Genomic DNA, 24,654 nt, shown 5'->3' with positions numbered 1-24,654 from the left:
GATAAATGAATTGTTATTTTGGGTTTTTTTATTTTTATTCTGCACTTTCAGAGACTGAATCTTCAGTTCTAATGCTAGGCACAAGTGTAATAGCAACTGTTTGTAAATTGTTGTGTATAAGTTTCACTTTAGTTGCACACCCAGGGAGAGCAGCAGCTATTTTCTCTCTGTTTAACCAAATGACTAGGAAAATACATTACTATATTCAGATCATAACATCTATGACATGAAAATTAATTATTTGTTATATATAGTAAATTATGAAATATTCAGCTATGTTTCCACTGTGCACAACAACTCCACCAAATGTCTCATTTCTACATTCTTTTATAGGTATTTTATATGCTCAGTGGGAGAGAGAGAAAAAAGAACTTAGTTAATTATTTACCTTTTTCTTGTAAAAAGAAAGTCATGTTGACTGTCTCAATTAATCAATGTCTTTGGGAGTCACAAAGGGAACAGAATACAGTGTTTTCTTTTTAATTCAGAATCCTTTATTCCAAATGAGAGACTTACAGCATTATGAAAAGACACACTTATTACAATTATGTTAAAATATTTTTAGGGGTCCTGAAATACTGTCAAATCTTTGAATTCATGGAAAGCAACTGAAGTGATAATACGCTCTTAGGTGCTAAAGAAGTTATTAATAATCAGAACTTCTTTTAAAGAGAACATTGTCTTGTAAAGTCTGTTAAAAAGTTCTAAACACCAAAGAATTTATTATGCAGCCTATTTCATCCATTCAATGATTTGAATATAAATATTGAATATGGATACCAAACCAACTAAAAAAGAAATTAAAGAATTTTTTACTGTTAACAACTGAAATATCTAAGGTGTGATTTTCAAAACTGCTCAGCATCACCTTAACTCTGTACCAACTGGAGTAAAAAAACTACATCTAGTGGGATCTGAATAGCTGGAGAATAGGGAAATTCATATATTATGCTACTATGGTTCCTATGCCGTGCAAATACTAAAAGGGATAATTGTTAATATGCTACTCTCCAGCCCAGGAAGGCAAAATATGTATCTAAGTCTGAATTTGCAGAGTTATCAGTAAATTAAATCCTGAAAGGAGAGGAATATTGGTCACTATGGAAAAGAGAAAGAATGTGGGCAGGAAAAAGTGAAGAACAGTTACATTCAACTTATTCTGAGTCTGCAGTTTTCTGTACTGATTATCTAATGGGAATGGTTTTAATAAAGAAATTCCTATTTTTGGCAAACAGCACTTTCTTATCTCAAAGAAACATGTTCTTCTCGAAAGTATGATATATGGCCTACAAATAATCTACACAGAATCACATGAAAGCCTGTTTACTTTACTCAGATGAGTAATCCCATTGGTCTCAATGGGATTACTCATCAGAGTAACGGGAGCAGAATTTGGCCTTCAACTCTTTTAAAAAAAGTAGTTCATTAGTTAAATTTTATACATTAAAAAAAGTACTGACTGTTTATGTTTTTCCCAAAAATAATTGTTTTAAATAAACTATTCCTGAAATTAAAATAGCTAATAAAAAGGTTTATAAAACAAAAATAATCAATAGAGTAACAAGACATCTAAGTAAACCTTGTCTCTCTGCATTTCTTTACTCCTCTCTCTTCCTCTACTCCTCCCACAAGCAAACTGACAACTGGAATGGATGTAACATCCATATCTGATAATACATTGTTAGTGCTGGCCTGCTAACACACACCTACTTAACTAGTTAAGATAGTCTGTCTGTCTTTGTACCATCTTAGGAAAACACTTTTGTACCAAACGTGTTCACGTACATTAGATAAAAAAATAACTAGCTCATTTTTGTCTTTTAGAAGTGCTGAATGTTAATAATACACAAGGATCCACATCTATTTTCAAATTATGTGTACAATGAACACCACATATGTCTCCTAACATATTTTTTTGGAGTTTAATTGACTTTGAGACCACGGTTTCTAAAGAAATGTTCCACATTAAGCTGTACTAGTCCCAATAGTACTTGAATTTAATTTATCGCTAGTCATTTTCATACTAGTACTAGGTTAACACTATTGTCTTATACTCTTCAGTACTGAATTCCATCCGTGTAAAGTGTCTCACTGTAGGCCACAGAACACCTAGAGTTTTTGATCCTCTGGGGAAAGGAGTGATTTTGTTAAAAGGATGTTTAATATTTACCCTGTGTCACTTTCAGTCTAATCGTATATATTTTAATTTAATTAAATCCAAAGCCTTTATATTTTAGTTACATTAGGCCTTACTCCAGTATAAATCAAGAGTAACTACAGCAAAGTCGGTACAATTACACTGCAAAAAAACTGGCATGAGTGAAAGGAGAACCAAGTCAATTGTTTGTAATAATTCCTTTTACAAATTTAGGGCCCAATCCTGCAAAGACAAAACCACCCAAGCAACTTTACACATACTGAACTTAACAGGACTACTCCTATGTGTAAAGTTACTAGTGCATAAACCTTTGCAGGATCAAGGCCTTAATAATACCATTTCTTTCCATAAAACTATGTCCTCTGTATTGACTTTTTGTCTGAGGGAACACAGCTCTACTTTATTTCCCTATTTGTGTAGTAGCCCTGACAGATAATTATAATGTTACATTTATATACAATAGAGTGTTTTCATATGGACTATCTCAAGGTACTGAACAAACCATTATCAAATGATGTTACCAGTTCTTATAGTAGGGTTTGTTCTCCCTCCTTTGTGACTCATTCTTCAGCCCCAAAAGACCAAATATTTCAATTACTACAGAACTAGGGCTATATTTCATAATAGGTATAGTGTGTTTTAAAAGAGAGAGTGTCCAAAAGATACTAAACTAGAAAGATGCTCTTATCAGTAAAATTTCAGGTATCCATTTTGACAGGCTTCCATTAGTAAGGCTTTACAACTATTTTTCAGATGCCTTAATTTCTACTTTATAAAGAAAACTTCTGCAATAGCTCAGCTTTGTTGATGATAGGAAACAGAAAAGACCAACATAAAATCTCTTTGCTCTAGCATGAAGTCTAAAGGGCTGTTTCTCTCTCGTGTTCATTAGCAAGAGTATCCTGTGGCTTTTCAGCTGTGATCAGTGGGAAAACATTACTGCCAGCATTTATAAAACAGGAATCTTTCTTAATGTGTTTTAATGAAGCTGCCTGTTCAAAGATTTTTGCTTTTATAAATGGAGAATGAAAGACATAATTTCCAGTCATTCTTTCCCAAGTCTGGGTTGATGGATATTGTTGCTCAATCATTTTATGGAACAACAAATATAGCCTGTTTGTAATTATTTATTTCTGCAAGTATTTTAAAGGTCATACATATCATTTTCAGATAGTGATGTATGGTTGTATTTTTAAATAATTACTTAATGCAAAAAAAAGACCTGGAACATGTCCTTCTCTTCTTTAGAAGCTTCCTTTTGTCCCTGTTCTCCAATGTTTCTGTAGCCTTCTGGGTTTAACAAGCTGAGCCAGGCATGGATACTGGCTTCTCAACAGGTCAAGTTCACATTTTTATTTGCTGCATAAAGTAAACATATGAATAATAATAAATCTGAGCATTGTAGGAGAAAAGCTTTCATACAAATGAAAGCCTTGCCCACTATGCTCCACAATACCAATCTTGGACTTGTTCTTCTTTTCCCTTAATCTCACTACAACCACACTGTCCACAAAAGGAACAAGATGGTAATAGAAACCTAGAGCTGAAATAAACCTTGTGCAGGGCCATAAGAACAGGAAAGGGAGAGCACCTATCAGATCAAGTACAAGCTGTGTAAAGATCAAAAACCCAAGGCCTGACTGTATCATCTGACAGGCAAACCCATATGAAGGAAACAGAGAGGAGGGGGATTTCCTCAGGCTCTCCTAGCAGGACTTCCTCCCAGTTGCTACTTTGGGTGGCTCAGCACCCAAAACTCATGAATCCCCCCAGATCTGTGGGGTTTTCAAAACAGCCACACAAAATCCAGGACTATATCTGGATGGGGGCCCTATGTCTCTGCACTGGATCTTGGCTCCCTGCAGCTTTGCCTCACTTCCTGACAGTGCAGCTCCAAAAGATTGTTGGTGGACTCAGCTGATGACTGCCCCAGTTATTTTCCTTTAAGGGAGGCTCTTCAATGTGGAGGAGGCTCTGTAAGAAAGTTAACACAGTCTCTGGCTGTATTTTCCTGAATATTTTCTATGAGGTCAGTGCAGGGAGTGGAATAAAATGTGCCAACCGGCTCTTCGTGCTTTTTGTAGACAGATGAGATCAACTGGGATACGGAAATCAACAGTCTCTAAATTTAGATGTAAAGAGAATTGGGAAATATCTTTTCAGTGGAAGTCCCTCCACTTTGGAACTCTCTTCCCCCCTTGGTCCAACAGAGCCTGAGTTTCTTGACTTCCCATGCATGTTGCAAGGAGGTCTCCACAAGGCCCTGCTTATCCCTTGTACCATTTCAGTGTCGTGTTAAAGGTCTGAGTGGGTCTTAAGCAGTACTTCAATCCTCTGCATGGGTGTGAATTTCACCACTGAGTCTTTTTCTGAAAGAGTAGGTGGAGTACAGAGGATGCTAGTGGTACAGCAATATATCATCTTTTTTTTTACATTAGGTTTCCATAATTCATTACTAATCTATGTCATGCCCATCCCCTGACCACTCTTGTTACCCTGGTTTATGCCTGAGTAGACAACTCCATTTTGAGGACACCTGTAGCAGGTAGTAGGCCATAACTTCTTATGGGATGGGGAAGACTTTTCTCAAGAGGCCACAGGCTCAGACACAGGTGTCAGCACATCAACAGCGGCAGTGGTGCCATGATGGATCTCGTCACTCCATAGCCTAGACCTAGACCTCAGTGTTGAGCCTCCCCACCACGGGCAGCTATGTGGGAAGAAGTCGCACCACCTCCCACAGGGATCAGGTGGGCCAGGGACTGACTTCAGCGCAACATCTTCACTGACCTAACTGGGAGCCACACCCTGTGATATCGAGAATGCCCTGCTCATTTGTAGATGAAATCAAATGGCTACTGGAAGGGAGTCTTATAGAGACTTCTCAAGGCTCTACCTTACACAGTTAAATATGAGCTGCTCCAGATCAAAGCCAGAGAACTCAGAACCTTGGAGGACTGCACACTTAAGCAAGTCTAGGGGTGTTCTCTCTGAATGGACGTTTCACGGACTGGACAGGAGCAAAATGTCACTTTGACACAAGAAGGAAGTTTAGTATTTTAATCTTAGCAAATGAATAATTATTTAAAATATATAGCAGTGTAAATCAAGGGGTGGATGTGTAATGCTTTTTCCCCGATTGATTATTGTTTTTAAATTGAAAACAGGTTACATAAAAAATAACCAAAGTTTTAAATAATAATAGAAAAATAGAAAAAAGACGAGTTAAAAGAAAGCAGAAAATAAACTAAATGGCTACACAGAAGGGCAGTTTGAAGATAGCATTTATATATTAAAATTATTATTATTATTAAAATATCCATTAAAATAAACGGAATTCACAAAATGCGTTCTTAACACCCTCTCAAACACTTTGGATCCAAGCCTGAAAACACCATGGCATGTATGTAAAATTATTCATGTATATATGTTTGCAGGTCTATTGACTGTAAGGTCTTCCGGATAGAGACAAAGGCCCCAACCCTGAAAGTGGATCCAGGTGAGCAGACCCTTACCCCTGTGAGTCAAAAGGGGTAATAATCACATAATCACAAGCGTCCATCCATTCGAATCACATTGCAAGTTTGGAGCCCATGACTTCCTGTATATTTGAACACAGCTTATCTCATTTCAGCAACTACCTCTGCAATAATAAATAATAATAATAAATAAAGGTTTAAAATAACAGTGGCATTGCAGGTATACCTACAGTATGGCGATAAAAGGAAGAAAAAGAAAACGCCTATTTTTATTTCTATAATTCAGTTTTAACAACTTGGCTTAGCAAAAAATGCAATTCAAAATCCTTTGGTTTCACGTTATATTAAGAGGATCATTTCAATCTTTCATAAGAGGTCAACTTGTGAACTACTACTAGATGGTGCAAAATTCTCTTTGTGACAACCCAGAAAGTGAAGAACTATGAGTTGATTAAACCCTGATGGTCTTTTCACGTTAAATAATTGTGAAGAATCAAAAGAGAAAGGAGAAAGTTATTATGAGCACTTTCTCTACAACACAGACTTTTAAAATTGATTTATGACGGTAATAACTCCCCCTGGGAAAAACAAGTGTAATTCTGGATAGCCCGCCTGGGACCATAACAGACTCTCAGCAGGACCAACCTCTTTTTGGCTGCATTGAAAGACAAAGCACTAGTTTTTCTGGATTTATTGCTGAAGTATAATAGTCATTAAACTTTTTCAAAAAGTCAATTCTGGAAAAGTTACTTTTCTTGCTGCATGCTGACAACAGAATATAATACATAGTATCTCTGCTGAGCGACAGAAATATTTTTTATCCATAAAGATTTTCACCAGTATATTTCACTATAGGTTGAAAAAATAATAATTTTGGCGATTTATAGTTATACCAGATATATATTCCATGTCTATTAACGTGGACTTATTCTGTGTATATATTGTATTCCAATGGATTGTTTAATTTTACACTTGTCATTAAAAATGACAACTTTCCAATGTAAAGTTAAGAAATAAATCATACATTCTCCACTCTTTTCTTCACATCTGTGTAAAGAATTTCCACTCATTCAATCAATGTAACAAGGGCAAAATATTGGGCTCTTCTCCCGTCCACTAACACCCCAAACCATCATAGTACAGGGGACTCTAACACATAGCCCAACCCCTGCACCACAGAAAAGATCCAAAGATCACCACACCTTATATAGAGAAAGGTTTGTGATTACAGAATCCTGAGTGGGCAAAACACATACATTTCACAGACCATCTGAGACAAAACCTGATATGGGAGGGAGGAGCAGACCATTTGCATTGCTTCAACTAGTATTTATATTAGCAGCTATGAAGTGATTGTGCAGGCAGCACAATCAGCTGGTGGTGAGGATACAATATTTTTCTTATGTAGCATAGATGTAATAAGTGGGCTTTGCTCAACAGCTTAGGATTTGTTCCCTTAGAGCTTGGCCATTAGTAAGTACCCTTCTATTGACCACAGGCATACAAGATAACTGGATGCACACAATGTCCATTCTCCTATTAAATAAAAATACTTTAGCTAAACACACAAAGACACACGCACTCTGTGTCCCTCTCACACACAGTGCTGAGCAGAAAAGCAATAACAAACACCTTTATCAGTTACAGCCATCTGTGTTCCTTTAGTCTGATCCAAGCACTTTGGCAGGAATGTGTAGTTTTCTCCTACCCAATGTGATCTTGCCCAGCAAAGAAAATGTTCACTCCCACTTCCTCCTTTCTACATCAGTACAAGGGTTAAGCAGTGTTCTAAATCTGTCAGTGGCTAGACTTAAAAAAATAAGACATCACTGCCTACGTTTAATTAACTATAATCTCAACAGGATCATTTAACTTTTTTTGAATAATTACAACCATTTGGTAACATTATGTAAGGAAATAAAAATATGATAAAAACGGGATTTTCAGTTTAATGCATACAAAGCGGTTAGTATTCAAGCCTTTACTGAAAATCTAAGTATCTGCATATAATATTCAAGCCTTGTTTCTTCTTCTTGAGCATTAAAAGCCACTCTGTGCACCTCAGCTACTAGATAGAAAAAAAAAGGCTGATGCCAAACCAGTGTAATAAATTCTTTTACAGGTCAACACAGTCATAAATTAATCCTTGTATAATTTAAAGCTCTTTGATGCTACCTTATAGGGTGAAAAATCCAGGTTGTCTTTAATTTGTGTATTGAACTCCAAAAGTTCCAGAACTTCTCCCAGTGAAATCAGTGACACAACTCCCACTGACTTCACCAAGATAAGAAGAGTTGGCCTCAAAAATCAGTAAATTCCTATTCACAAATACAAGTAGATATTTAAACAATAAACAAACCACAGCATTAGCCTTCTGCTTGCATACATACTTCAAATGGCAAATGTTTCCTTGTGTTTCTATACTACAAATCTTTTTAATCCAGCAAAACTTCATGTTGTCAGAAATTGAGAGAGGGGGAAAAACCCACTAGGGTATATAAAATATAATTTGGTAACAAAAACCCATGGAAAATATCAGGTATTTTAGGTAGACACTATACAGATGTATAGATGTAAAGGCACTTGTATTGATCTTTCCTAAAATATTCCAAGAAAATCCCACTAATTTATGAAGAATAGCTTCAAAGAAGTTGACATTTAAAAGCCTAATCCAGATTGCTTTCTTTGGCTGTTCCCAAATCACAGTCCGCTCCTGAGGCAGCATAACTGCACACTGCCCGTACGCAGGACTTGTGGCAAAACCACAAGTTAGCTCTACAGTCTAATTTCTCTCTCTCTGCCTTGTGATATGAATTCAGTATTTTCTGTCACCATGAGTTATCAAATATCAAAGCTGCTTTTAAACACAAATTACTATTGGAATACAACAGAAAAACTGTCCTAATTAAAAATTCACTTCACAAAAACATTAAATGCAATGGCCCTTAATGTAACAACACAAGAATGGACCACTGGTCTGACCCAGTATGCCTATCTAGCCCAGAATCATGTCTTCCAACAGTGGTCAATGCCAGGTGCTTCAAAGGGAATGAACAGAGCAGGGAAATTATCAGGTCATCCATCCCCTGTCATCCAGCCCCAGCAGCTGACAGTCAGAGGCTTAGGGACTCTCAAAATGTGGGGTTGCATATTTGAGCGTCAGGGCTGGGGTGAAGGGTCTGGCCAGGAGCTAGAATGAGGGAGGGGGCTCAGGGTTAGAGCAGGAGGTTTGGGTGTGGGGCACTTACCTGGTCAGCTCCCATTTGGTGTGAAGGGTGCAGGTGGGAATATGGGGGGGGGGGTGCAGGAACTCTCGTTTGATGTTCAGGGTGGGGATGTGGGAGTGCAAGAGTCAGGATGTGGGGGGTGCAAGAGTCAGGGCAGAAGGCTGGGGGCATGTGAAGGGGGTGCAGGTGTCAGGGCAGGGGGTGGCAGGGCTGGGGATGTGTGAGGGTGCCAGAGTCAGGACTCGGGTTGTGGGGTGTGAAGGAGTCAAGCAGAGGGCTGGGTGTGTATGAGGGAGGTACAGAGCTCAGGACAGGGGTCTGGGGGGTGTGCGGGGCTGCGAGGCTCAGGGCAGAGGGCTTGGGGGCAGTCAGGGCAGGGGGCTGGAGGGAATATGCCCCTATTCCACTCCCCCCTTCCCAAAGGCCCTGCCTCTGCTTCTTCTCTGCCTCCAGTGGGAGCAGCAAGCATGCTGACTCTGCTCCTTCTCCACCCCCTTCCTCACAAGTGCCATCAGCTGATCGGCCAGCAGGGAGGGAGGGACGGAGAGCACACTATGGGAAGAGGCAGGGGAGTCGGCAGGACCAAGCTTCTGCTCGCTGCCCCTTGCCACCATGTGCGGGGGGAAGGGCGGAGAAGAGCCTTCAGGACTACTTCCTAAACATTGAAACTTTTGATTTTGCTGAATGCTTTTATCAGATGCCATCAGAATGCCTTTATGTCTACATATCTGGATAATGTCTAGATTGCTGTGTTAAACATATTGCAACCCATATATAAAATATTGGCATGGTTATTCATGGTTGCCATATCATATCCATGAACTGAGATTTAACTCATCAAAACTGCATTCACGTGCATGTAGTCTGCACAACAATTTTTACATAAATATTAAACACTAAAGCTCTATTTTTTTTTCTTTTTGCATAGTTGGCAGTACAGAAATTAGTGCTTCCTTGAAAACCTCCTTTGGCATTCTTTTGCATTACTGTTGTTAATATATGTATTTTTAGAGCATAACTATGGTTTTTAGTTTTTTCAATTGTTACTATTTGTCCTTTTGGTATTTGCTACAGCGGGAAATAAACAAAAATTGAACATTATAAAAAACAATACATAGGTGACAGTCTCAGACTCAAATGGTCTAATTAAGGCAATATTTATTATGAATTCTGAGAAAAATCAGACTAAAATAAACACTGCCTCTCACAGATCTAGTTTTATTCTTGGCAAAAGTAAGGCTGTAATTTTACTGAAATCAATCATAAGATATACCACAGCAATCCGGCATCATGTTTGCCAACTATAAGACTAAATATATTAGTTTTGTTTTCCTTTTATTTTCTCTCCATCCTTTATACATTTCATTTCTATACCCGAGGCTTAGGGCTTGTCTTCAGACAGTTTTTGCATGGATATAATTAAATTGGAAAAACCAATTTAGTTACAAGCAATGCAAACCTCTAGTTTAGACACATTTGAAACAAGCTATATCAGCGTAACTACGTTCACACTAGGGGGTTGCACTGATTTAACTAAAAAGTTGCTTTTTTCTACAGATTTACTTATACCAGTGCAAAAACTGTGTAGATTGGAGCTTACTGTAGTTTCAAAATTCAATGCAAACTGTCCCAGGGAGGCACGACAACCTTCAACCTCTTAGAAACAATAGTGAGACTTTTTGGATTCTAATGCCCTCTGGATTCTCAATCAAAAGGGTATAGACAAAGGAGTCCTCTCCCATTGGGGTGTAGTCCAACAAATGCACAGGAAATGCCCAATGACAATGGAGAATGGTTTAGGGGGCCAAAGACACATATAAAAATTGGTTAAGTACTGTATCTGTAATCAATGGATAACCACTATTTCAAGAAATGCTGAATCTAACATTCCAAGAATCCGTTTTAAAGAAACCCACATTGCAATAGGTTAGGTGTAACATTTTACATGGCAAAGGTAGGGACTACTGAAGTCAATGGGATTTGAGAGTTTTTCAGAACTTTGTATGAGACACTCTGAATCTGGCAGGATGAGGCCAATTAAAACAATGGTCATATAGTTATGTGACATTATTCCTAAATTCATAATGCAACATTATCACTATGAAGAAATGAAAGAATATTTTACATTCCCAAGATAATGCATTTTAACCTAGGATTTTTAAGCTAATAATAATGCCACATAACTATAACTTTGTGAGAAATTAGACAGCATACATTACACAGCACAAATAACAGAAAGATGTCAAATTTTACTACGAAAAGGATTTAAATAAAAGACAAAGGAGTTAAAAAGAATATTTCTGAATTTATAACTGGACACAAATTGCTTTGGAATAATTTGTGACATAGTTTAAGGCATGTTCATCTCCCACTTTACATCAAGAAAAGTACTAACCGGTAATTTAATTTCCGATCAGTGCAAACTACAGTAATATATGAAACAATCAACAACTATCCCATTAGAATCCAGAATATCAAAACCAAAGGCAATTTGGCTTTGGCTTTAGAACCTTGACAAGGGGTCACTGTTTACTCAGTATGTCATAAGTGATTTCCTTTTTCAGGCTACAATTAGTATGCTATGGATCACTAAAGAATAAAAATCTATAAATAGTATGAATACAAGGAATACTCCATTGTTCTTACAAAAATAAATAATTTATGCCACAAAATATTCATCTAAAAATCCCTGTTTCAGATTCTCTAACTTGCCTTAATGTAAAACTCTCCAGTGCTGCATATTAAACACTTTGTTGCATTTCTTAAATACATTACCACACCAACGCACAACTTCCCATTTCTCACACAAGAGGATATTAAATGTGTAACAATCTAGGCAACAGCACTGAAGTCAGAAATTCGGTCTGAAGTTAGAGTATGATGTTTATAATAATAGCACTTACATCGTACTTTACATATTCAAATCACTGTACACATCATAATAGTTCGGTTATATAGTTATGGTTTTAGCCAGCTCCCACTGATTTCAAGAGGAGTTTTGTTATTGTCTTCAGTAGGAGCAGGTTCCAGTTTATAGTGTCCAGATTTTTCACTCTTCTCCAGATCTGCACTATTTCAACACCACTGTGTCCTCTAAACGTTGACTGGGGCTGGACAAAGTGTTTTAGTCTTGTAAGTAGATTTTTTTTTGAACATGGCAGGAACAAAGAAATCTCTGAACCTGGATTTAGGGGAGACAGTGTTACCTAGTGGGTTGAGCACTGGACCACAATTCAGGAGACCTTTTACTATTATCAGCTCTGACACTAGCCTGCTGGCTAATCTTGGGCAATTCCCTTCATTGCTCTGCCCCTCTATTTCCCAATCTATGAAATCGGGAAAGTGATACAGACCTCATTTGTAAATGTACCTTCAGATCTACTGATGAAAAAAGCACTGTATACACTAATTATTATTACAACTTTCTTTCGATGTTTTCCTCTTCACCTAAACCAATGCTAAACCTCATAATTTAAAAAATAACGGAACACTTTTTTCCCTTGGAACAATTTTAGAGATTCTTTTTATTTATTTTAATTAACAGAAATAAGATTCCATTTACCACCTACTAATTCAGTACCCACCAACCTACATTTTCAGGACAACAAGAGGGCACTCTCTAAGCCATGACATTCCTCAGCCCAGATCCCGTCCAGAAGAGATATCACCCAATTCGACTGGTGGTTCAGACAGAGGGTCAAACCACCAGAAGTGGACTAAGGAACCCACTGCTTCTTCCCAGGAAGTTATGCATTTAAGGGTTAAATTTCCAAACCAGAGATCCTGCCTGGCTCTGGCGGGTCAGCCAACCTGAGCCTGAGAGGGAGCCAGAATTTACCAATGTACCATTGCTAAAGACCCACACTAATATGTGAGCAGCCCCCCCATAAGCTCCCCCCACTCCAACCTGCAGCACCTCCTGCCCACCGGCAGCCCCACCAATCAGTGCCTCCCACTCCCTCCCCATAACTCCCTTCCGCCACGATCAGCTGTTACGCAGTGTGCAGGAGGCTCTGGTGGGAAGCGGGGAAGAGTGAGGGCATGGCAGGCTCAGGAGAAGGGGTGGAGTGGGGACAGGGCCTGGGGCAGAGCAGGGGGTTGAGCACGCCCCAGCACATTGGAAAGTTAGCATCTATAGCTCCAGCCCCGGAGTCAATGCATATGCAAGGAGCTGCATATTAACTATGAAGAGCCGCATACAGCTCCGAAGCCACAGGTTGGCCACCCCTGCTTTAAAAGGAACCTGCAATCTTCTTTGTTTATTACCAAGGTAAAAATATGCAGCTGGGTTTTGCTCTTATCTTTGTATTAACTGTTTCCTGGATACCCAAAGATTGAGGGTGACCAGTGGTCCCAGGCATAATACTACACCAGTTACAACACAACATACATTTGTAACCCACTTACGGAATGGGAAGAGGAGGAGTTTTTTTAAAAAAAATATGCGAAAACTAGCACATTTTGGAGCCATTTCCAAGTATTAATTATGCATATTATACATATTAAAAATATAGTCATTGGGTTAAAAAGTTCAAACATCTGTTGACAGAGATTAATAAGAAATGCATAGAGGGAACTGGGAGGCAATGAGCTAAAAAATCCATTTCTGAAAAATGTAATCTTAAGAGGAACATGAGAGATGTATACAAAATAACAAATGGTAAAAAAAAGACCAAATTAAGGGGCTTGTTTTATGCTTTCTCATAACACAAGAATAGTGGGATCTAAATAAATTATAAGAGAACAAATTTGTAACTGATAAAAGGAAAGAGGTATTTTTTAAACAACTTATAAGTAGTCTGTGGAACTCATTGACACTGGGTATTATCTTGTCAAAGAGTTTAGCAGGATTTTTAAAAGAATCAAACATTCAACTGGATAATAATATCCAAAATTACACTAGCTGAGTTAAACATTTAGTATTGCTAACTCTTGGTATTTGATCACAAACCTCGCAATAATTAGTGCTTCCCATAAAGCCTCAGTTCACAAAGTTCTGTGGGTATATGAGAATCTCATGTTTCGTTTTTAAAAAACAGTAAGTTTCTAATCATCATAGTAGGGGAGAAAAGAAAGACAGTGAGAACCCTAAAGGCTCAAAAACCAGACAACAAATAAAAGGATCACCACATATATTATTTTCTTTAAATTGCATGATTTTTAAACTAATCTCATGATTTTGAGGCTTGACTAATTATTTTGGATTAGCATTACTTAATGTGTATATGCAATATAAATCCCATTTCTTCAAGACATAAACTGACCGATGTTTAGAAGAAACTCTGCATAAACATGTTATTGCATCATTGTAAACTACGCCAATTTTATACACTCCTTGGAAATATCTGGTATGCACCACTGGCAGATATGTAGTTCATGGACCAAAGGTCTAATCCAGTATGAAAATTCCTATGGGGATGAATGTGAAGGATGGTAAATGATTTTCCTTCTGATTTACCCAATCCAATGTTGGTAATTCATAATTATCAGACATATACAAAAGGCATAAGTAGAGTCCAGGGGCAGAATCCTGGTACAAATTCAAGCATCATGCCACTTCCCAACAGATGGAAGTGTACAGGTTAGGTTTCTGATGGAGGAACTGCCCCTGGACTTCACTGGTCCTTCTCTCTCTCTCTCCATCTCTCACTCACACACGCTATTCTTTCATATAGGCAACTTGATAGAAAGTGTCTGGCAAACATTTCCAAGCCTGAAAATATTCCCTGACACCATACTAGCCATCTATCACATACCTCCATGCCTCTTCAAGCCTCACTTGGAAAAGCATTAAATAACCCATTCTTATTTCTCATGTTCTATTACTGTCCTCTTCATCATTCTGAGCTAACAAATGTAACACTGAGTGCTCTCTGAATCACTTATGTGCTACACAGCATTTAAGATGATGTTTGGCCACAGTGCTGCTGTAAGCATGCCAGGCTGTACAGAAGAACCAAGTAGACATTCTTCTGGTCTATTTATTCTACTAGAACTAACATCTTTTTCTTAACTGGTTTAAAAGTAAGATCCGCACATCCCTTGTAACAGAGCTTAGAAAAAAATGCAAAATAATATTATGCTCTCATTAACTAAGCATAGCTTTAGAAAACAGAGTACTTGACCTACTAGCCTCTAATTATAGTAATAACTTTATAGATGTCTTTGATTGGACACTAAGAAAATGTAAAATTGTATCTACAGCAATATCTACCAAAGAGGATCTTTTAAATCCTCATTTTACCAAACATATACTAATAAAATGAGGTAGGTGAAAACATTACAAATAAGAATGTTTAAATATTGCATGTGGCAGGGTTGTATGTACATGTACACAATATAATTCAATAAAGATAAGTGCAAAGTACTTCATTTAGGGAGGAAAAAATCAAATGCACAACTGTCTAGGTGGGGAATAACTGTCTAGGTGGTAAGTATTTCTGAAGAAGATCTAGGCATTATAGTGGATCACAAACTGAATAGGATTCACCTATGTGATACAGTTTAAAAAAAAGGCTAATATTCTGGGCTGCATTAACAGGAGTGTTGTATGCAAGACACAGGAAGTAATTGTCCCACTCTGGTCAGCACTGGAGAGGGCTCAGCTAGAGTACTGTGTTCATTCGGGGTGCCACACTCTGGGAAAATGTGGACAAATTGAAGGAAGTCCAGAGAAGAGCATCAAAATTGATTAAAGGTTTAGAAAGTCTGACCTATGCAGAAAGATAAAAAACTGGACATGTTTAATCTTGAGAAAAAGACTGAGGGACCTGATAATGGTCATCCAATATGTTAAGGGCTATTATAAAGAGGACAAGGAACACTTGTCCACCATGTCACTGAAGATAGGCCAGGAAGTAATGGGCTTAATCTGCAACAAGAAGATTTAGGTTACATATTAGGAAAACATTTCTAACTATAAGGGTAGCTTCCAAGGGAGGCTGTGGAATCCCCACCACTGGAAGTTTTTAAGAACAGGTTGAACAAACACCTGACACGGACAGTCTAGGTTTATTTGGTCCTGTCTAAGTGCAGGAGACTGAACCTGATAACCTTTCAAGGTCCCTTCCAGACCTACATTTCTATGATTTTGCATTCCTATTCCCTAATATAAGTTTTGGTAAAATTACTATTAAAATCTCCAAAGTAAAAAAATTAGAATTCAGACCAAAAAGTTAAAGGTTATAACCTGTGGACTTGATGCAAGAAGGCATATATTAAAATTTGCACTTTTCAGGTTGGAATTTTAAGGATTACTGGTAGCATCTATTTGTAGTTGTGCAATGGCATTTTCTTAAAATTCTGAAATTTAAATCTGTAAACTTAGGAGTCAGTCGTTCAAACCACTGCTTTAGCAAAACAAAATATCTGTCAAAGAATAAGGACACTGATTGCATTGTGCTTATTCAGCACCCTCTGACAACAGGCTTGCCCTTAAAATGTCAATTTCAGTGGTTCTTGTTCAAACATGGGGTAAGCAAAGTCTTTCCAATGAAAGATAAATCGGTAAATACCATAACCAGGGTAAGGACAGAGACTGCAATTGATTAAGATTTTTTTTGAAGTTGATAACTGATGATAATTTATAATGTATTTCTAAGGAAGCACAGTGAACTAATTATGTTTGTTTTGGGGGGAGAAAGCATTTTAGAAGTTATAAAGATGCAACCAATAATAATATGAAATCCTAGCTCTCAACCACTGCTTTCAATATTCTTGCACAGAAACACATTTGCTTTTCATTTTAGGAGTGGCTTGTGTTCAACAATTTAAAGTTGGTTTAAGATTTCAATGCTTGCTTTCTTCATGCTCACCATATGCTCTTATTAAGCATTTTTACAAAGTGTGAACCTATTGCAACCACAGGGTCCTGCAAGCCCTTACTCACTCGAGCATTCCCTGCTTATGCAAGTAGTCTCAAGATTGAAAAAGCTTTATTTGAAATCAGTGTTTGCAGGAGTGGGCCCAAATTCCCTACTGAGGAAAACTGTTAATCCTTAATACAACAAAATCACCATGGAAAATTTTACACACATACTTATTCCTCTTGTGCTTTTTTTGCCTTCTTTATATTAATGTTCATAATTTACTCGCATACTTTGCAAAGAACAATAATAGGAATCTTGTAATATCAGTAATATACATAATTTAAATCAGGGGTACTCAAAATGGGGGTCAGGACCCCTCAGGGTGTCACAAGATTATTACATGGGGGGGTCGCAAGCTGTCATCCTCCACCCCAAACCCCGCTTTGCATCCAGCATTTATAATTGTGTTAAATATATTTTAAAAAAGTGTTTTTAATGTATAATGGGGGTTGCACTCAGAGGCTTGTTATGTGAAAGGAGTTGCCAGCACAAAAGTTTGAGAACCACTAATTAAAATCAATATCCTGCATTTCTAAAATAGCTATAGTGCTCAAATTCATTATTGCTCTTCCTAACATATTATAAAACATTGTACAGTGTATGCAAACAACAAAATAAGATGCCTTATACATATTGACAAATTTCTTTTGACTTTAAAACTCTTAATTTCTGGCCCAAAATAAACAATTACCTATATAGGAGCCCAATCCTGCACTCTTTGAAGTATCATACCAAACATCAAAATGAAACAAAAAGCAATAACAAGTGAAACAAAAAACTGCATGAGTCAAATAACACAATACCAGATACTACATTCAGCACAGCTCTCGAAAAAAGCATAACATTCCTGGTGATTTAGAAACAGTAAAATGCACTTCTATAGGGGAGACTGGATTGGGACAACTCCTGGATGTGAAAGGCTGAACAACACTGAGGTAATGTGCTTAGCTAAGGGGAAATGGTTGAACCACTGTGCACTTCCAGCATCACCTGCTGGTTGACCTATAAAACAATGCTGGTTCCAAACTTCCAATGAATGAAAATTAAATGACTTATAGCACACATGCAGGGTGGGGGGGTAGGGGGAAGAAGGCCTATGGCATAAGTAAAAATAAAAGCAAAGCCCCATATTTAAGTCTCTATCTAAAAGACAATATCGCAGTATATGCTTCCAGCTGTGTAATAGAGTCTACAGTCAAATACAGCCTTTAGGAAAATGGCAATTAAAATATTCTTGTTTCATAAGTAATTTCCTAGGGCCTATTTCCCTATGCTTTAATATTCAAGCTAATCATGGAGAGAACTTTTTAACACTCTCCAGTGAATCATTTAAAGTGGCATTCTGATAAAATGTCATATTTTCATACTTCATAGCAACCTGAGGGTATCAGCAAGATTTTTTTCACAATTTTTACTACAGTCAGCACCAGAGGAACAGCAGTAACTTTGAGATATAATGGTAGGAGATCCATTTAAGTGAATGAACTGGACACGAGGCAGTGTGGATCAATTTTGTCCAGTCCAGTCCAGGACTATGTCTGAGTTATTCAGACAGCAATCACCACCTACTGTCCAATTCTCAGACTAATATTGATGTGATGCTTCTAGAGAAAGCAACTCAGCTAGAAGTGGAAAGGCTTACCCAAAAAAACAAAATGGGGGGGGGATGGCGGATTATGGCTAGAATGACGATGTATAAAAGACCCAGAAAAGCCTTTTGCTTAAAACAGAGATATTTAGCATCCAAAAGTTAATTGGCCAGTACCCTTGGCTAAGAAGACAGAACAGCAGCACTGTACTCATAACTATCAAAAATACCAGGGGAAAAAAAACTACTGACACTGAAGAAATATTAATAATGCTATTCTATGCATGGACGTCCTCAGCTTCATAGAAAGTAGTTTGTTGCAGGTTTAAAGCTTATGTTTCTCTAATGAACCAACAGATGTCAAGACTGATATTGGAGTTTTCACTTACTTTGATCACCAACATCTGTAAAATCAAAATGGTCAGCTGATACAACAAAAAGCAACTTATTCAGAATATAAAAAGTGCAAATATTCATTGAATAAAATATTTTACCTCTGCTCGCTGTGTTCGAGGCAAAAAAGCTGATTTTTCAATGGCATAAACGTTCACCAGGTACAAACGTACTCCTTGCTCCCTGTCCAAAATGGCAGCAGTCTGGATTACACCAGTATGGCGACCAATGGTAAAGAGACGTCCAAAACTTTTGTCTTCACAACGCACTGAAACTATGTAATACTCCACCAGGACTTCAGAACCCCTTGGACTAGCTGCTTCTATGGATATTACATTAGTCCCAATTGGCTCTCCTTCTTTTAAAATAGTTATATATTTTGGCTGAGTAAACACTGGCCCATCAAGCCCTTGCAGAATGACTGTCATTTCAGTGGTTGATTTCCTCCTTTCAGGGCCATGATCTGTGGCTGAAACTATGAGGTTGTATATGAGCTGAGAAGGCACCAAAGCTGCCGCCACTCTTAGATCTCCACTGTAACGATCCACAATAAAGGTTTCAGTGTCCCCATTGATTATTTCATACTCAACTTCCCCATTTGCTCCTTCATCAGGATCAGCAGCAACAATTGTAGTTAGGACTGAACCAATCACAACCGATGGGTCTGCAGCAAGAGCGTTTTGTGATATAAATGTAGGAACATTATCATTTTGATCTGTTACTAAAATGGTTACATTCTTCAATGCAAATCGTCTGGATTCTACAGGGACAGCTTGATCAGTGGCTTTCACTGTTAATTCAAAGAGATTAGCAAATTCACGATCTATTTCAGCATTAGTAAATATTGTCCCTCTGATTTCATCTATACTAAAATGGTTGCCTCTTGGCATCTGTTGAATGATTGCATATGTTAGCTGCCCATTAATATCTGCATCCGGATCATGAGCAGTCACAGAAATCACAGAACTACCAACAGGAATGTTCTCAACAATAGATTTAAAAACATCCCCAGGAGGAAAATTAGGAGGGTTGTCATTAAAATCCCTAACATGTATTACCACTGACATTGTAGATGACCGAGGTGGCCTTCCTTGGTCTTTCGCTGTTATGTTTAGTTTATACAAAGATTGTGTTTCAAAGTCCAATTTTTTTGCAAGAAAAATACTGCCAGTGTTGGGACTGATGCTAAAGGTTCCATGATTATTTGTCCCTGTAATACTGTAATGAAGGTCAGCATTGTCACCTGAATCAGAATCAGTGGCAGTGACAGAAGATACAAGTTCACCTAGTCTCATGTTTTCTAAGACATCTACAAGCAAAGTAGATTTAGGGAAGGAAGGACTGTTGTCATTTTCATCCAGTACCTCAATGCTTAATGTACAAGTTGAGCTTAGGGGAACTGTCCCAGAATCTACTGCTTGGATAATAAGTGAGTAAGATGCAGTAGCTTCATGGTCCAGTTTACCTATTAATGTTACTTGACCAGTGCCACTGTCAATTGTAAACTGGTTTTCTTCATTTCCTTTAATTACAGAATAGTGAATCAATCCATTACTACCTTCATCAACATCTGAGGCAGAAACTCTTAAAACCTGTGTTAGGTTTGCTGCTAATTCTGATATTGTAGCTTGATAGAGATCTTTTAAAAATTTGGGTGCATTATCATTGATATCCTTCATGTAAATCTGCACAGTTGCCTGATCCTTTAAAGGTTTTGGCAACCCTTGATCTGTTGCTATTACTGTAAGACTAAATACTGCTTTTCCCCTTTGCCTCATAAGAGTTTCCCTATCAAACTGATGAGTGCTTGTTATTTCCCCAGTTATTGTGTTCAATTCAAAATCTGGCTGCATATTTTCAAATGAATACCTGACTTCACCGTTTTGTCCAAAGTCTTTATCTACAGCACTTATTTTACCTACAGATGATCCACCATTCTGTTCCTCTTCAAAATAAAACACATAATTGGTACTGTTAAACAATGGTCTATTATCATTTACATCCTCTAAAATTATTGTAACATTCACAGTAGCACTAAGTGGTTCCACTGCTCTATCAGAAGCAACAACCAGAAGAATATATCTTTCTTGAAGTTCACGGTCCAATTCACTCTTTATATACAGCTGGCCATCTGGGAATATGCCAAAGGCATCCCCGGAATTTCCTTCAATTATACTATAAGCTATTTCTCCGTTTGCTCCTGAATCTTTGTCAGAAGCTTGCACTTTAAAGAATCTGGAATTCACAGGCTCGGACTCTGAAATAGTGACTTCATAGGAAAGCTGATCAAATATTGGTGGGTTATCATTTACATCACGGACAGATACAGTTAGAATGAAACTAGAAGAACGCTGTGGAACTCCCATATCTGAGGCCAAAATTTCCACCTGGTAAGATCCAGCATTTATGTCAAGTGTCCCTATTAAACTTATGGCACCATTTTGTTCATTGATCGTAAACAGGCCCTTAGGATTCTGCTTAAGGCTGTAAATGACCATGCCATTGACATCTTCATCAGGGTCAACAGCTTTGGCTTGGAATATGGTGTGCCCAGCTTTCCAGTTCTCAACCACATTAACACTTTCCACTGCATGAAGAAAATGAGGGGAATTGTCATTTAAATCTTTCACAGTTATATTGACCGTGGTATCTCCAGTTATTGCCCCACCACTAGCCACCACTTTTAGCTGGTAAAATGCTTGCTCTTCCCGATCAATGATACTGGCTGTGGTGATCTGGCCTGTCACTTTGTTGATGGCAAACATGCCCCTTTGGTCACCTGTTGTAATAAGGTAAGTAATGTTCGTGTTGAGGTCCATTGTAGAAGCAAAAACGGTGCCAACATGATAGCCCAAGGCAACGTTTTCGAAGACAACAAAGCTGTATATACCTTGGTTGAAAACTGGGGGGTTGTCCTGGGTGTCCAAAACAGTGATAGTAACTATGGCCTGGTTTTGGGACTGGAGGTTGCCACCATCAGTGGCTATTATTTGCAGCTGGTAGGCAGTCTTTTCCTCCCTATCCAGGGCTATTTTTGTGGTGATGACCCCTGTCTGGCCATGGATCTGAAACCTGGAGTTATCTCCAGCTGAGATACTGTATTTGATTGTCCCATTGGGCCCCAGGTCTGGGTCACTGGCAGAAATGGTAGTAACATAGCTGCCTGCAGGCTCATTCTCCTGGATATGTGGAAAATACTGGACTGGGTAAAACACAGGGCTGTTATCATTCACATCCAGCAGGCTCACATTGACTCGGGTTACTGAGGAGAGAGGAGGAGAGCCCAGATCGGTGGCCAGGACCTGCAGGGAGTAATGGTCCTGTTCTTCCCTATCCAACTGCGAGATGGTACTGAGCTTGCCTGACACAGGATCCAAGCGGAAGACCCGGCGAGTGGCCACCAAAGGGCCAACTGCTGTCACTGATGGCTCAGCCTCCTGCAGGGAGAAGCGTACTGTCCCATTGTCCCCCAAATCCCCATCGGTGGCACTCAAGACCAGCAACTCAGTTCCTGAAGGGGAATTCTCAGCCAGGGACACCTGGTAGCCATCCGGCTGACTGAAGAGAGGTCTCTGGTCATTGACGTCCAGGATGGTCACCACCAGCTGGGCATAGGAAAACTTGGGCTGCACCCCTTGGTCACGGGCACTGATGTTCAGCACCACCTGTAAAGCTGTCTCTCGATCCAGCCCACTAGAGGACGCCATGCCAATACCCGGGACACTAGTTCCAGAGCCAGCAATGCCAGTGGTGGTGACCAGGCCGCTATGCTCGCTGATGCAGAACCAGCCCAGCTCATTGCCAGAGACAATGCTGTATTTGAGGTTGGCATTGAGACCGGAGTCACGATCAGTGGCACTCAGACCCCTCACATAGCTGCCCGGTGGCACCTCCTCACTGATATTGACCTGATAAACAGACTGTCCAAAGACAGGCGGGTGGTCATTGATGTCATTCACAAAAATCACCAGGCTGGCCACTGAAGAGCGGCTCACTGGGGCAGCAACTGCCCCTTCTGGAGGTACAGAGGAAGTGGGGGAGCCAGCTGGTGGCGGTGGAGCCCCATAGTTGTCAGCCACAGCCACAGTGAGGTTGTATGTAGGAATGCGTTCCCGGTCCAGTGCCGCCGCTACCTTGATGAGACTGAGATTTGGCACCTTACTGCTCTGCACCTCAAAATGACGCTGCTCATTTCCTCCAAGGATTGACACTGAGATGTTTCCATTGGCAGCAGGCGAGTCAGCATCACTCACAGTTAACAGTGCCACCACTGTGCCAGGTGCCGCATTCTCATCCACTGATGCAAAACGGGAGGTGGCTGGGAAGTAGCGGAATTTCACCCGTGGCTCATTGTCATTCACATCAAGGAGTTGGATCAGTGCCTCAGCTCGGCCACTCAGCGCCGGCACCCCCCGATCTGTGGCCTGCACTGTCAGCGAGTATTGCCGCCTTGTCTCATAGTCCAGAGGCTCACGGATACGGATCACTCCACTCTCCGGATCCACCTCAAATGGGATTCCCCCAACCCCCTCCCCACCACCACCCTCTGTCCCCTCCAAACGGTAGTGGATGTCAGCATTGGTACCTTCATCAGCATCAGCTGCTGCCACCTGAAGGACACTGGCCCCAATTGGCGCATCCTCAGGCACCCGGGCCTGGTAGAGAACTTGGCTGAAGATGGGTGGGTTGTCATTGATGTCCTGCACAGTGACATTAACCTGCAGATATCCATGCCGCCGTGGCTCTCCCTTGTCCTCCACTTGCACCAGCAGCTGGTAGGTGGGGGTGGCCTCTCGGTCTAGTCCACCCCGAGATACCAGGTGCAGGAAGGCACCTTCCCCACTGGGATTGAGGGTGATGTTGAGCTGGAAGCGCCCTTCCTCATTGCCAGCCACAATGCGGTAGGAGCTGTGGTCCACACCATTGGTGCCACTGTCAGCATCAGTGGCTGTGTCTAGAATAAGCTGACGGCCGCTGCCTGTATCCTCCTTGAAAGTCACCACAATGGAGGAGTCTGGGAAGACAGGTGCATTGTCATTCAGGTCTAGCACCAGGACACGCACCTCACTAGGATAGGTGGGCTGGCTGGAGAGCACCACCAGGTCCATCACGTCACTGGCCAGACTCTCTCGGTCGATGGTGGCACGGGTGTGCAGCGCCCCCGAGGTGGCATTGATGGAGAAAAGGGCATGATGCTCACTTAAGCGGTAGGTGAAGCCTGGGCGGGTGACGATGGTGCCCACCCAGGTGCCCGGGGGCTGCTCCTCCAGCACCTGGAAGACCTGTCGGGGCTCAGCAGAGACATGGTGAGGCAGCAGCAGAAGAAACGCAAAGGGGGATAGCCAAGACAGAGAGGAGCTACCTGCTGACAGGAGGCCCATGGTGCTCAGGCGTGGGGTGTGGAAATCCAGCCACCCCCAAAAAAACAAGCCCACAATCAATGCAAGTCCACCAAGCCAAGGCGCGGCGAGTCTCAAGAAGGCAAACAAACCCCCATCAGCAAAGGCATCCAGGTAGGGGAGGGCGGGTGTCAGCATATCCACAGCGCTGCCCGCATCTCCTCCCCTCCAGCGCACGGCTCGCCCAGGGCAAGGGGTGTTGAACAGCCGCTGCTCCCCTCGGCTGCAGAGGGAGGGGTGTGCGGTGAGTTGGCCGGGGTCCGGCTGTGCAGGACGCAGCTCCTCTCCTCGCGGGACGGAGTAACGGTGTCCAGCCCGAGACAACTTCCCTGCAAGTCACGCCGCAGAGCGGAGCCGGGCTTCTCGCCGCCCGCCGCCACTGGGAAGAGCTCCGGCGAACGAGTTGCCCCGCGGCACTCCGGCCACGCTCATTCAGCGGCTCGGCTCTGCCCCTCCTGCCGCCGCCGCGGCTGCTCCGGGGCTGTCAGGGGGCGCGGGCAGCGAGCGGCGCCTCTCAGCATGGTCAGCTCGGCCGGGGCTTG

The 24,654-nt window shown here is 40.4% G+C and overlaps 1 protein-coding gene across 1 annotated transcript in view; it reads right to left on the bottom strand.

The window, feature by feature from the left end:
* Positions 1 to 24,407, bottom strand: part of FAT4 (FAT atypical cadherin 4) — a 230,837-nt gene extending 206,430 nt beyond the window's left edge. Inside the window, exon 1 of the mRNA XM_032775006.2 lies at positions 18,815 to 24,407. Coding sequence (XP_032630897.1) covers positions 18,815 to 24,250 — 5,436 coding nt within the window. The 5' untranslated portion in view covers positions 24,251 to 24,407. The remainder of the gene's footprint in view (positions 1 to 18,814) is intronic.
* Between the last annotated feature and the right edge of the window lie 247 nt (positions 24,408 to 24,654).

The sequence above is a fragment of the Chelonoidis abingdonii genome, chromosome 5 (assembly GCF_003597395.2).
Source record: "Chelonoidis abingdonii isolate Lonesome George chromosome 5, CheloAbing_2.0, whole genome shotgun sequence".
In the NCBI taxonomy this organism is placed as follows: Eukaryota; Metazoa; Chordata; order Testudines; family Testudinidae; genus Chelonoidis; species Chelonoidis abingdonii.
This window is presented reverse-complemented; position numbering and strand designations above follow the sequence as displayed.